The sequence below is a fragment of the Halichoeres trimaculatus genome, unplaced genomic scaffold (genome assembly GCF_033239565.1).
Source record: "Halichoeres trimaculatus isolate MK-OKI-2021-1 unplaced genomic scaffold, fHalTri1.1 fHalTri1_scaffold_13, whole genome shotgun sequence".
Lineage (NCBI taxonomy): Eukaryota > Metazoa > Chordata > Actinopteri > Labriformes > Labridae > Halichoeres > Halichoeres trimaculatus.
In genome coordinates, this window is record NW_027437191.1 from 11,772,300 (window position 1) to 11,787,480 (window position 15,181).

Genomic DNA, 15,181 nt, shown 5'->3' on the forward strand with positions numbered 1-15,181 from the left:
AAAAGTTGGGTGGTTCATTTCGGTTATTTAAGGGTCTGTCCTGATTAGTTTCACTGATTAGTCAGTGGAAATCCCACAAAATGCATGTTGTTGAAGTGATCTGTACACCCCCTGTACAGGCTGTGCCAACAGTTTTTTTTAACCAGGTTGCAAACATCTTTATTAATACTGTATAATCGGCTTTTTTGAATTGATTGTACTATATTTGGTTTCTTGTCTTGGAGCGAAAACCATCACTGTAAAGGCAGAAGAAGGTCAGCAGCTCCTGTGCTGGGTGAGGTCCAGTGAATGTTTCTATCAGTGCAGTGTGGTGTCTTTACAGAGAGACATGTAACAAGTTTCTGGTTTGAAAAATTAATCATCTTTCTCTTTTATTAAAAAAAAGGTCTGTATCTGTCATGATACTTTCTGTAATGTTCAGACACTTCAAATATGAATCTGAGTCTGTCAGGGACACACACAACAACTTTTAGTGATCACACTTTGATGCATCGAGGATTATGTTGCAAACATTTCCATTTGTTTCACAGCGGCAGGATGAATGAATCAAAAATCATTTTTGCACCTTTTTGTTATTCAGACTGTAAATAACATCAACGCAGGGCGAGGGTTAACATGAATGTCAGTCTCATCTGAAGTGAACACGCACATAACCAGACAGTGCATCAGTTTATTCAGAGCTCCATCAGTCCCACAGCACGTCTGCAGCAACACCACACATGAACACATGGACATATGAACACATGACTGTAAGCTGGAGTCCACCAAGACGAACACAGAGCCACAGAATCATCTCCTCATATTTACACTTCATTAAGTCTCTGTCTGAGCTCAGAGCAGCAGTCCGTCTGCACACAGCTGTGTGTGCTCTTTGTGTGTTCTCTGTTGTAATGTGTGTATGTGTGACTGTGTGTGCATGTGTGTGTGTGTGTCCTCAGCAGGAAGCAGCAGCTGGAGTCTGCGGGACAAACAGGACGTGAGAGGACAGAGCTCCGTCTGTCTCTGTCTGCTCGTTTCCATCGTCATGGAATGTGAGCTCGTTATGAGTCCAGAGAGTCCGCCGTGTGTGTGCATGTGTGTTTGTATGTGTGTGTCTTTCTCTGTGTGTGACAGAGATCCAGAGAGGACACTCCTTGCCACACGTCCCACACACCTGTTCATATCTGAGACAACCTGCTCCTCACTGTCCGAGTCTCTGCTGGCAGGAACTGAACCTCTGAAGGGCCCCGAACAGGTCCTCATAGGAGACGCCTCTGTGTGAGGGCAACGAGCTGAGGAAGGAGAGACACACACACACTTTACACACTCTGTTCAGGCAGACAATTACACACACTGTACTGCAACAAACAATAGACTTCACACAACCAGAGACACACATCTGCCGAGTGTCAAACAGTGCCACCTGCTGATCAAACTGTGCAGTTACTCAAATACGAACGCTGACGAAGTGAAAACAGATTTCCCAAACTCATCTTCTCTTTCCGGTCTCTCTTTTGTTCTCACTTTATATTACATTTTATCAGCCACTCCCTCCTCTCTGGTCACTCTGCATCCTGAAATATTTGTGACAGACTTTATGTTTATCTTAATGGAAGTTACTAAATGTGCGTTTCTGACATCATACTTCAACTAAGAGGGCTCACACCACCACTCTTGCGAATAAGTGTTTCCATCGCACTTTTGCGATAAACTTCGTTGTCGAAACGTATGAAAAACCACCTCGAGAGAATGTAAAATCTTTTCATTGGAATTTGAGAGTTTTTTTTATTTTGGTGTTTCCATTTCCATTTTTGTTGCGATATTTACGTTTTGTGCAATTCTGGGTGTAATGGAAAAGCAGCTACTGTTGCTTAAACTGGATTAACAAATGAAATACATATAAAAAAACACTTCTAAAAATAAACATTTTTCCCCCATCACTGCAGTGGGTTATTTGACAGACACGTCTGGACACACCACTGATGTTTTAACTTATCTTGCTTTTTACCTCAGAGCTGTCCTCCTTGTTCTTTTAGCCTAAGCACTGTCGTCACTTTTTCTCTTGTTGTTTTGTGTGTCTATAATACAAGAGTACTCACTCACTGTAAACTGCATTTACCCAAGGGTACAATAAATATTCTGAATCTGAACACTTTGATTGTATTTATCTAATATTAAGGCTGTGTTCAGTCATAAATCAGGTCTTTACCCATAGACTGTAAAAAACATGGAAGTAGTCTCGCCGACATCACCCGTCTGTTTCTGAAACGGAAAGTAAACCACATTGGCTATGGCGGCTATATTGGTAGTGAAAGGGCTTCGCCTACAGCTATAGGGCGCCGGTCGTCACATGACCCTCAGCTGTGCCTCTTATTTGGGGAGCTTGCAATTTTAATATCCTTTGAACGGTTGCATTAGAAAAAAATTCACCACCCCGTACAGTGGGAGCGGGTAGTAAAGTTAGCGACTCAGACAGGAGCCGTTTTTTGAACCAGGCTGTAAATAGGTTAATTTCTGCTTTGAAAATGGCTTTTTTTGGCTTGGTGTGAATGTGACTTCCTCTACTTCCGGAGCCAGCCTCAAGCGAACACACGAGAAAACTGCTGATTTTAGTGCTCCCGCATTGTCCCATATTCTCAGTCCAGAGGTTGCCACTTGTCTTTACCTTGTTTTTTCACCCAGCAGACTAAATAGCCTTATGTTATTTATCTTATTTTTATGATGGGATGTTGTTTGTACATGGTTGGGTTCACATTTCCCCTAGCGGAACTTCACCGTGTGAGAAAGATCACGTGATCTTTAGCACACGGCGAAGTTCTGCTCTAACGCGTTTAGACACAGAAACACGTGCGCGCATTTATACAAACACAGACATGCACGTTCCGTAAAGCGGACAGAAGAAACAACACAAGAAACATCTTCCAACGCTTCCTCCGTGAAGATGCAGCGACCCCCACCCCCCTGACAGCGACACCGCATCCCAAGTCTGTAAACCTGGGGGAAACTCTGACACTGTTACACACTATGTTGAGAGGTTAGAATCACACTAAAAAAATAAAAAGCTTTTTTTTTCAGTCACATCTACCGCAAACTAACTAAATGATGCGCTAAGTCTTACAACATGCAGATCCACTTTGGTGGTGTCTTCTTTTATTCCTCCTTAATTTTTGCAAACACAGCTGTGTTGACTCAGTCTGGATTATAGTTAATATCGCTTGTTAAAGACAGGTCACGCTGAGTTTGTAAAGTATAATTATCTACTGACAGTAAACCTGTTGATGGCTGGAACCTGTGAGCTGAGAACACGCTCTGGATTTATCAGACTCATCTCCTTGCTGGACGATATATTGTCCCACAATCATTGACGATAAACAATGTTACTGACAATATTATTCTACATCAAATTAACCACAAAGCAGCATTTATTTTCTGATGTAGCCAACTACACTTTCTGTGTCCTTGTAAATTCTCATCATCATCAGTTATTCTCAATGCTCCAAACTGAGGAAACTGTTCAGAGTTTGTGAAGATGTTTCTCCTCTCATCCATGAGGTTTCATCAGCCTCATCAGCTTCATCCCAAACTATTAACAGTCCAGTTGTCTCAGTTTGAAGCAGTTTGAAGCGTTCAAAAATACACTTTCTGTGAGCACACACCATTTTGGGCTGTTCTGTTCGTTAGTATTTTGTTGATCAAACGCTTCAGTATGTGTTGACTGTTGGAAAGAAGCCTCTGCATCTGCAGGTGCAGTTTCTTCCCCAGCTGGAAAAACTGGGTTGGGTGGTTGTGTTTAGGGATGGGTACCTTTCACATTTGAAACGATACTGATGCACGATACCCGGCAATCTATTCTTTTTTGTGTTTATGTGCTAAAAAATATCTTTTTTTTTTTCAGTTTAACATATTTATTCTTCAATATAAAACCTTGCAACGCTGTGTTCATGTCCAGCATGGAAAATCAGCTTCTCTTTCACTTGCTCACAGTCACAAGGATGTGTTTAGGTACCTAAACATGGTACCTTCTGATTTTACATGAATCGGTACCCAGTACTTTTGACAGAATTCAGTCGGTACCTACAAAAGTACCTAATTCAGTACCCATCCCTAGCTGTGATTTAGGTAAATTTCTACTACGTTAACCTGCGTTCCCCTGACGAGCTCCTGAGGCTCACTCGCTGCACTGTGTGTGTTCATGCTAGCCTGATGCTAGCAGCCCTGCCCCTCCCCAGAGACAAATATTTTGGATGACTGATGAAAGGGTTCACTCTGTTCATTCTGCAGAACAAAAGCCTTCAGGTGTTGAAAGCGATGCACAGCGTGAACTCTCTTGATATGTAGCCTGGGTGGAAGCGAGAGACGGGAAAAACAAACATGCGTGCATTTATTGTACGAATTATTGATTTATTGACTGTCATCCTAGGCCTGTTTGGAGTCAAGGCTGGGAATGAGTCTGGGGGTATGTTGAACTTGCTCCCTAGCAGAGGCTTCTGGTGTAAATTTAAAAACATGAGCTAGAGCAGAAACAGAGGCAAGTTTTTTCCTCCTCTGACTACAGGCGTTATCTGTGCTGATTTAAACTGTTACCTGTGAGTGTGTCACACTCACACAAACACACTTACATGAACTCAGTGAGTCTGATGTGCCAAGGCAGGAAGCCCAGTGTGCTGTCTACAGGACCAAACTTCACCACCAGCTCAGGGTCCGGGACATTTTTAGACTCTGAAACAGACAGGACACTTTATGAGCAGGTTGATCCGCACCCTGTAGACAAGCACACACTGCCTGCATGTTCACAGGGCTGATCGAGTTACAGGTAGTGATGAGGCACCTCGGAGCAAAGAGTCCAGCATGCTGACACTGATGTCCTGAGAGCTTCTTTCTCTGTTCTCCACAGAGCGACAGAGCTGCTGCGCCGCTTGCACGATGCTCTGCTTCCCGTCATCAGGACACAACAGCTTCACAGAGGAGCGCAGCGACAACACTACCAGGGAAAGACAGAGACAGAGTCAAAAAGATTTTCAAAATCAGTCACAGTTAAGTGAATTAAGTCATTTTCTGTATGGAAAAGAACATCTCTTCACTGACAAAAGAAACTAACCTAGGTGAAAAAAAATACAGAAGTGAATTACGAAGTAATACCCAACACATGGCCTATGATTACAATGAAATTACAACACAATGATTTTTTGAAAAACTACTAAATTATAAGACAAACATGTTTGATGCACTTTGATATCTCTGCTATCATCAAAAAGGATGATTAATGTCTGTCCCAAGATTTTTTAACGCCACTATTTCCAACTGGAGGCTGAACGTTTGATAACCCTGACCTCCAGGAGACGCTAATTTAACTTCTTCACTGCTGTTTGTGTTCACTCCTAACCGGTTGTTCCATAAACAACTAAAGTCAAGACTTGTTTCAGACAGAACATTTGTCTTAGAGTGCTCTAACATTGTGTTATTTTATCTTTTCAATAATAACCCCAAAAGACATGACTCTACTTTAATCAACTAATTTAACAGAGTTTGAAAATTCAACAAAAAGTTTAATGTGCAGACTTTTGTTCATGACATGTAAATGTATCTTTTAAAGAGAGGGTATTCCGCTTTAACATATCTTAAACGTGGATATAAAGTCATAATGCTAGATGCTCAGACTAAACGTACGTGCGTACGTTCATACGTTGAATAAAATTACATTTTTAATAGTCGACGCGTCGTATTATTGTTTTTTATTGTTGTTGTCACATTGTGAAATCAAACACTAGGAGGTAATACTCATCTGTAACTTAAGTTCACTGCATACGGCACCACGTTAACACATACTTTTATGGGAAAAGATCACTGAGTTCATAAATGAGGAACATTAATGAGGAAAGATCTCCGCGCCCCCACTGCGATGCGCACTGACGGAGGATCTACATCTCGAGTTTGGACAGTCTGACAGCTCCCGGTGTTTAGCTTTTGACAATTTGATTTAGAGAATCTCCTTCGCTCTCTGTCAGTTTTTCAGGATCTGAGTCAAAATCTAGTATCAAAACTCTTTTTAACTTTTACAATTTTTTAAAAAGAGAGGACATTTATCTGATGGAGCTCTCACTCTCAAGCTCACACTGCACTGGTAACACTCAGCGGGGAGGAGGAGGGGCGGAGTGCGCATGAGCGAAGTGGAAGTAGCGCATGGAGAGAAACGAAACTAAACACGTTGCTATGGAGAGCTGGGAGAGAGCCCGGCGGGATCATACAGAGAGCAAAGCAAACCCCAATGAGAAAATAGAAATTAAAAAACAAGCCCAAAGTCACTAATAAGTGGTCTGTCCAACACTGCAAACAACAACTTAGTTTTATTGTTACCTGCTTCATTCATTTAGACATTTATTTTGTTTTTGCTTTTTTGTATTGTTCTTATATTTTTATGTCATCAAGAATGAAATAAAGACAAACATGACACAGGGCTGAGCAATCAGAGGTGAGAACCTAACTCTGAGTAAATGCAGTGAAAATGCAACACACGGGTTGAATTTTAAAACAATCGTGATTAGTCGACTAATTGAAAAAATAATCAATAGATTATTTGACAGACATTAAAAATAATCGTTAGTTGCAGCTCTAAATCTGATCAAAATGCTCTGGTAGCACAAGATCTTTAGGATGTTTTCACATGACTTACTGTTATGATGAGGTCATCACAAAAGGACGTTCTGACTAGTTCATGACAAATTGGGGGCGGGGGCCTTAAACACAAAGGGGGGGGATTAGCTTTAAGGAGACGGCAGCTAAAAACAAAGAGTTTCAGACAGAGGCTGAAACAAGTGTTTTCTAAAACACCAGAATGAGAAAAAAAATGTATTTTTTTAGCTGTAAAAAAAGACTACAGAGATACCAGAGGGATAAAATAAAGCCTAAAAATGCTCAATACCCCCTCTTTAAAGACATGAAACCTTCTAAAACCTTTCAGTAACAAAGGATCATTAAGATCAGTTAATGTTAATAATGAGCTACTAAAATGTAAATGCCACAGAGACGGAGCTATGAGAGGCAGAAAAACAGGTGTGTTACGAATGTGACGAAACACCTGTGACAACACCAGAAGAAAGGTGCAGATGGATGAGGACAGGTGTTAGACAACAGGAGGAGGATATGAACGGTTATAAAACATTCACTTTGTCTAACCAAGTTCACAAACAAAGAGGACGCTCTATACATGCTGATAAAAGCTTTAAATGGAAAATCCAAAAATCAGGAGTCCAGAGGTGATCTACCACTGCTTTGACAAGTTAGTTTGACTTAGTTTTCAACACAAAATGCAGTCAGTAATGATACCAAGAGCTTTCAGTCGACACACTTTGATCCATTTAGGATTTTACAGCCTGTTGCACTGCTACGGGAAGAAGAAAGTGACTGAAGACATTTTGTAAATCTCTGTAACTGTTAGTCTTCTAAACCTGTAAATAAGAAATAAAAAAACATAGATAAATTTATCTAAATTAATTTTAAAGTAAAATAAAATAGAGCTGAGCTCTAAAAAAAACTCCTAAAAATTCACTCCTTGGGAAAAATCAGATAGTACTCCATTTGAGGTTGTGAAAGTATTTTTGTGAGACCGAAACCCGTGGATGTGGTTCATTTTTCAGTCGCAGATTTTGTTTCCTGGGAGAAAAAAGGACGGGAAACAAGTCTGACGCCTCCAGGGGACTCTGTTCCTGCTCTCCTACAGTCCATTCATCAGGAACGCATCGAGACAGGAAACAACGAAACAAGTAAAGGACCTGTGGGTTTGACTTCTGGTGCTTTTGTGTCCTCCTCATATCAAAACACTTCACTGCCTAGAGGTAATTTAATGCTCAGGTCCAGTGAGTGTTTACAAACAGGAAGGATGTTCTTGTACCTCAGTGTTCAAATCAATATCTGCTCTACGACTTATGGCTGTTACAGCTGCTAAAGCATTGAATGCACTGTGTAATCGGTCGATGAAGGGGTGGAAGTATTTAACATACAGATGGACTGAAATTAAACAACTACAGCTCCATCCACACCCTTTTTTTCTTGTAGGTCTCAATGAATAATATCACAGCACAGCGTTTGAACTATCTGTGATTAATGTTCACACTTTTATTTCTGCAGTGACCCACTCACTCAGGGAATCCAGGTTATATGTAATCTGTGAGTATGTTAATCTGCTTTAAGGTGACCAGGCTACATGGAAGTAATCTGCTTTGTGCCCCCCAGAGTTATTCTGGAAGCACAGCTCATTATAACAACGTGAGGGGATCAATACTTTTTCCTCCTAGACGTCTGAACCTCAAAGTTTTCAGCTGACTGACTCTGAGGAGACACTGGAGAGATTATACGTCTCATCTGATCAGGCAACACCTCAGGTTCCTCAGGGAGGGGGAGTTTCTGACGTTGCTCTGGTTAAAGGTCTGGACTAACTTGCTCAGCCTGCTTGTAGCCTGTGAATAGACACTCAGGAAATAGTTACACTCACAGTTTCACCACAAACACCTTTCTAGGGTTTGGATTACAATCATCACAATATTTTCAAACTTCTGTTCTGTTGATCTCTGATTCTTCTTCATCCACCACTATAGGCTGAGGTTGCTTCAATGTGAACTCTGTGGTTTTTCTCTTTCCCTGGAAGATAATATACACATCACTCAATGTACATGTAATTTTTTTGTGGGCACTGGGACTGTACATGGGTTGCCACTTTCAGATTACAGTGCAGACAAAACCAGGACGGCTGTGGTTTGTTTCAATTCCAATTCAACTTCCAGTGATTGTCATAAAAATAACTATTTTTTGTAAAGTAGATACTAAGGGCGCAATATCAGGCGCAAGCGCAGGCGCACCTGCCCTGCGCCGGCCTCCGCGCGGACAGGGCGTGACCAGCGCACTTTGCAAGTTTCCTGCAGTGCCAAGAGAGGCGCAGTCAAGGCTCAGAGGAGCTTAGAGGAGTGCAGAGCTGCGCGTCCACGCTTCCCTCCGTGCAAACGGCAGAGAGGGAAGAGAAAAGCCGTGAGTGGGTTTAACACAGCCGAGCGCTGTTTTCACCAATCAAATGAGCGCCTCTCCTCGCCTTTAAATGCCCTGCGGCCGAGGCGCAGCATCTGATTGGTCTGAGTGATCCCCAGCACTGCAGAAACAGTGCTGGTAGCGGAGACGGTCAGAGCTGCTGTCCCTGCAGCAGGAGAATGGACAGCGGGGCGCATAAGAGGACACAAAACGTGTCAGCTTGTGGGCCAGCTCCCGGGACAGATTTAATCTGTTCCTTTGTCATTAATAGGAGTACAAAATGAAGAGACAGTTACACAGCTGGCTTATCCATTCAGAATACTTTTGATCCACCTGCACTCCTGGTTTGTCATCGCCAAGCAGAGCCTTTGGTGATACACTGTATACTCTCCCAGCGTCTCCACCTCATCCTCCTTACAATAATGTACTCCATCTTTTAAGATCACGTTAAAAATAAAGACTAAAACAGAGAAATATGGGAAATCACGGGTAAATCCTGAGTGACACACATTTATTTTGTCTCTTTTTTCTTTGTCTTTTCTCTCCCTCTTTTATTTGAATGAAATGAAATGAGAGGAGCCAGATATATACTCAGTATCAGATGTTAAGGCTGTTTATTGTTTAATTGTAAGATGTGCATCAAACTTCCAGCTGCCGTCAGGTTAACTTTCCATTATGACAAACGGCTTTAATCTGACATCAGATATGACGGGACAGTTAATATAGATATAAATGTATATGCTGGTTCAGACGGTTACATTAAATAGTGATTGCTGTGATTGTTTATTGCATCAAAATGTGCCTGACACTCTGGAAACCTGCCTCTAAGACTTTGATGACATGTGCGCACATGCATGGGGTGCGTTCCGCCTTGCGCCGAGGACAGACCAGGTTGGAGCTGGCGAGCTTTCAGCGCACTATTTTGGCACGAAATTGTCCCTGCGCCAACATGAATTTGCTGACACCTCCCCCTGGTGCGCCGTCAACTCCCCCTGGCGCGCCGTCACACCCATCTCTGCGCAGACAGTCTACCAAATTGTCAAATTGGCAGTGCATGGCGGTGCACCGCACGAAATTAACACTTAATTAAGACTCACATATACTTTAAGACCTGATCTTGTTTTTAACTATTTTATCTGGAAATTAATCTGACATCCAATATCTCAGAGGCACTGTGAGGAGTTTCAAAGTTCTGTTGGCTCCCAGCAACTTCAGGAACTTATCAGTATTACTTTTAAAGACATAAAAAAGACTGCATTTCCCATGAGCACCACCACCCTCTGTTGCTACGTTGTGCCTATTGATGAAGATGGACTTGTTTTAGAACCAAATGGAAAACAATCTTCTTAATTGTTTAGTGTTTCAAAGTTTTTTTCAATGATATGATTATGTTATATTTGACATTAGGGATGGGACAGTACTGGTATCGGGTATCGGGCTGATATCAGCTTTTTTCAATGTATCTGTACTCGCCAAGGCAGCCGATACCTGCAGCGGATACTCAAAGCAAAACAAATCTTACGTCGAGTGAGTCATCCTCACCAGCTGTTGCCGCTACTTGTTGCAGTTAAATCAGTCAGGTCCTTTTCAGACAACACTGTTAACATGGGACAGTTAACAGTTAAACTGTCATACTTTGCACTTCAGTGTATTTTAAAAAAATGTTCTGACAGTTGTTAGACTGTGCTGTCTTTGTTTAAAAATTGAAATTTTAGGTATTAGCATTATTGGTACTGGGTATCAGTGAGTACCAAAGAGAGAGTACTCGTACTGGTATCAGTCTGAAAAAAGTGGTATGGAACATCCCTATTTGTCACATATCAACTGCAGACCCTGTGCACGATACTGAAACTAATGGAGATCTATACAAACAAAACCGTGTTATTACTATCAGTGCAATTATAAAATGTTTGCTCTGTTGAACTTTAATTCATCTATTTATTTTACAATCATTCAGTACTTAAAAAACACTTCACCAAACAGCTTTTGAATGCTTTTGAAACTCTGACTCCATTTTTTTTTCTGCAACTGGCCTAAAATGAACTTTTGCTCGGGTCTTCAGTATCTCCTGTGGCCATTGTTTGTGTGTGGGTTCATGTTGAAGTGTTTCAGGGTGATGTGAGGTGAAACTAAGTGACGCAATACTGAGTCTGGTTCACTTTTGTTTGTCAAAGAGGGGAAAGAAAGCGGGGGATTTTTTTTTTTTAGGTATGTCCAGGACTAGCTCTGCTCCATCTAATCTCTGGATCTTGCTCCCTGGTAAAGATTCGTTCAGTTTAGAGTGCTGACTGTGATGAAGCATTTCTTACCCTGGTGCTGCTGTTTCTCGCTGCCATTGCTAAGAAACTCCACGCTGTATTTGGACCCGTCTATACCCAACAAGTCCTGCTGCTGCCTCACGATTTCCTCCAGCACACGGGAGTTATTCTTCTGAAAGATGCCTGAGGATGATAAACGCATTAACAATGCAGCACTCAACAAAAAAGACTAATTAAGACAGATGGAAATTTGACAGATACAGGACTTGGCATACTTTTTTGTGCTCTTCCCACCTCATAACTATATTTTAAAATAGCTTAAATAAAGAGTAACATGTTTCTTGTCTTGTTTGGACATTAATGCTACATTCTTGAGACCTCGTGTCTGTGTGCAAGCACTCAAACTATCAGCCTGTCGAAGAAGCAAGATAAACACACACTTCTTGTGTTCAAGGAATAAATAACTGACACATCACAAAATTTACAAAATTTTACAGCTGGCTAGATCCAAAATTACAGTCTGACAGTCTGTTTCCTCTCTAGACAGAGACATTACTGTACATCCTCAAGTTCAAAATGTGGAACAAACTAATATAACCACAGCTATCATATGACTGAACTGAAATAAAACACAGAGGAGGAAGAGGAGGAGGAAAGGTGTGTTCAGGGGATACAATTTCTTAACTTGTACCCAAAAAAAGAAAAATTAAATAAACTGTATGTGAAAACTAATCAAACATTTGTATTTCTCTGTATATGACCGCAAAAGAGAGGAATGGAAAGACTGCTGACAAAGAGGAAGCTTCACTTCTGCATTAAAAAGCAGATCTGCACTCTAAGCGTGATATGTTTGAGGGCAAAGTTTGCTTTAAACCACTCAGCAGCTAACCATCAAGACTGACCTCGTTTTTTATAGTCTGCCGGTATTTGGATTTTTCAGGAGGGGTCTTCTGGTCTTTGGGTTGAACCAGATTATTTAATCTAAAACGTCCTTAGTAGAAACTGCACTGAGAGTTACATTACTGAGGACCACTCATGGTATATCAGTAAAATGAACACTCATACACAGACGCACTAAATGTATTAAAGTATGTAATCTCACCGTGCTGGTCGTAGACGCTAACATAAGAAATACCCACAGCCATACACCACACCACCAGGTTGGCTGTGTCCGTGTAGCTCAGCTCCTCCTCGGCCATCAGCAGGCCGATGTGTACCGGCAGCTTCTCCAAAGACCTGCCGTCAGACAGCAACCGAGCCCTGCGACCCGCAGCGCGGCTCCCAGTCACCGGATTGGCGTTAGCATCAGGGTTAGCATGGTTCAACTTCTTCTGCTGGTCCGGGAACCCAGCTAAGGCTAACGGCAGCAGCAGAGCGGCCATCGCCCGCTCCCATAGCCGGCCCTGAGCGCTCCGGAGCCGGACACGAAGCCAAGAGACCAGCGCTCTGTTGACGTGGACCAGAAAGAGCAGGAGCCGCCACAGAAGTCCATACAGCAGCGCCATGACCGTCCAAGTACCCCCAGGAAAGAATCTTAGAGGATAACCGACAGAGAGGGTGGAACAGTCGGTTAACTCCTTAGTAAAACCCGCTTCATTAAATCTGTTTCATTGGATGTTACAACGTAGTCCGCCCGCCGCCATCTTCAACTCCCCTTTGCAACCCCTGACCGATGACCCCGCAGCGCGGAGCCTGCTGATTGGCTGAGAAAAGAGTGAGGTGTCACTGGGCCCGCCTTAACTGTCAAAGCCACATAAGCCGCTACAATACATTACTACAGATGGAGCTAAATATAGAAAACACCCAGCGTCCATAATCTGACAGGACAGCTCTCATTCACAGAGACGAAATGAATAATGACAGTTTATCCTATAGTTCTTCTAATTTCTTCTTCTTCTCTTTCTTCTTCTTCTTTCTCTCCTTATTATTATTATTATTATTATTATTATTATTATTATTATTATTATTATTATTATTATTATTATAATTATTACTGCTCTGGGATGCATTATGCAGTAGACTTCACAATATCCTACAAAATCTCTCTCTCTCTCTCTCTCTCTCTCTCTCTCTCTCTCTCTTTCTCACACACACACACGCACGCACGCACGCACACACACACACACACACACACACACACACACACACACACACACACACACACACACACACACACACACACACACTAATCAAAACATCTCATCGTCTCATCCACCAACACAAACCCACACACAGTCAGACCACACAGTCTAATTCAGAAATCTAGGGTGTCATATGGAACCCTTTTTTAACTTTTAACTACTTATATTGAGCATACAAATCATACTACTCATACAATGCATACTACTTAAGCTACTGATACTGCCCTGCTACTCATAGTACCCATACTATTTTACTATAGTTACTACTCATACTTCTTCTCATACTATTAATCCTGCTATTCATACTATGCATACTACTTGTACTACGCATACTAATCATCTTGATAGATGATCTAGTATGCTTACTACTGATGCCACTCACACGTCATACACTACTCATACTTCTTATACTATGCATTTTATGCATACTGCTTCCACTACAGGTACCACACTTACTACTCCTACTAGGCATACTAGTCATACCCATCCTACTTGTGCTATGCATAATGCTATGCACTCTACCCATACTAATCAGACCACTAATACTACTCATACTACATACTACTCAACTACATGTACTATTCATACCGCTCATACAACGCAATCTACTCATTCTCTAATCACTCATACTTAATTACTCATTCCACTTTTACTACCCATACTACTCACACTATACATTCTATCCATACTACTTGTACTACACATATCACACCTAATACTTATGCTTCTGATCCTACTCATTCTTTACATACTCCTCATGCTACTGATACAAAGCATACAAATATTTGGGGCATCACTGAAAAAAAAAATAAAACTGGTAAATGACTGATATCCAACAAAACAACCAGCCTTTTTAATATACAACTAGGTCATTTATTTTTCCGACCTTTTGAATGCAACCTTGTTGTGTTGCAGAGTGCTGTCAAATCAACCTGTTGTCTGTTGTAGTTCTATTTCCTACCACTAGATGGGATACTAATAAACAGTGTTGCAACCTTTAGTGGCAAATACTAATGTCTACAAGTTTGGTTTTTTTTTTCTGGTAACCCGCCAGGTAATTTCATTCAGTGCACTATATAATAATTTACTTCATCCTCCCACTGTGCCTATTTGTTCAACAAGTTAAGCAACGATGGTACTATTCATCTTCTGTTGTGCAAAAGAGTCAAACTGTGTAGTACACAGACAAATAAGTCGTTTGGGAAGTGGTTGTGTAGGCTTTCTTTTGTCATGTGTAATGCATCAGCACATTAACTTTTGGCTCCAACTCATTGATTCAAATAACAAGAGAAGCGTATTAGGTTTACTGAAGCATGTTTAACAACTATTTTAACCATTATTTTGCAGTCAATATACAAAATGTATTCTCATAGGTAAAGTTGGAAATAGCAGCAGAAAAGTTTATTCAAGGAACAAGACAAAGAACAAATACCAAGCAACCACTCCATCACTCAATTTTTATCTGTTCAAATGTAAAAGCTGTCATTATTACCAATCAGATGAGTCACTTTTGCTCTCTGTTCTCAAAGTCATGAAAAAAGTTTTTTTTTTTTTGGTACTCTGCTTCCACAGCCTGAAATTTACTGCAAGACGATTTAAGCTTAAGTGAGCTGGTCTCTCTACATTTTTTAATGGAAGACTGAAGGACCTGGAGGAAGGTTTGATCTGAGAACTCTTATTAAGTTCAAATGCTACTAACTCCAGTACTGAAGATAAAAAAAAAATACACCAGCAATGAGAATGAAGAACCATTGAATAAAATACGGTTTTAGAATGAACATCTGGAAT

General features: G+C 41.2%; 1 protein-coding gene across 1 annotated transcript; it reads right to left on the reverse strand.

Moving 5' to 3' along the window:
• Positions 1-348: 348 nt before the first annotated feature.
• nus1 (NUS1 dehydrodolichyl diphosphate synthase subunit) lies at positions 349-12,927 on the reverse strand. Its single transcript, XM_074685179.1, has 5 exons — positions 12,355-12,927; positions 11,304-11,435; positions 4,808-4,960; positions 4,599-4,698; positions 349-1,271 (listed from the first exon to the last, which is right to left on the reverse strand). Exons 1-5 carry the CDS (start codon positions 12,755-12,757, stop codon positions 1,181-1,183), a joined length of 879 nt encoding a protein of 292 aa, XP_074541280.1. The 5' UTR covers positions 12,758-12,927; the 3' UTR covers positions 349-1,180.
• Between the last annotated feature and the right edge of the window lie 2,254 nt (positions 12,928-15,181).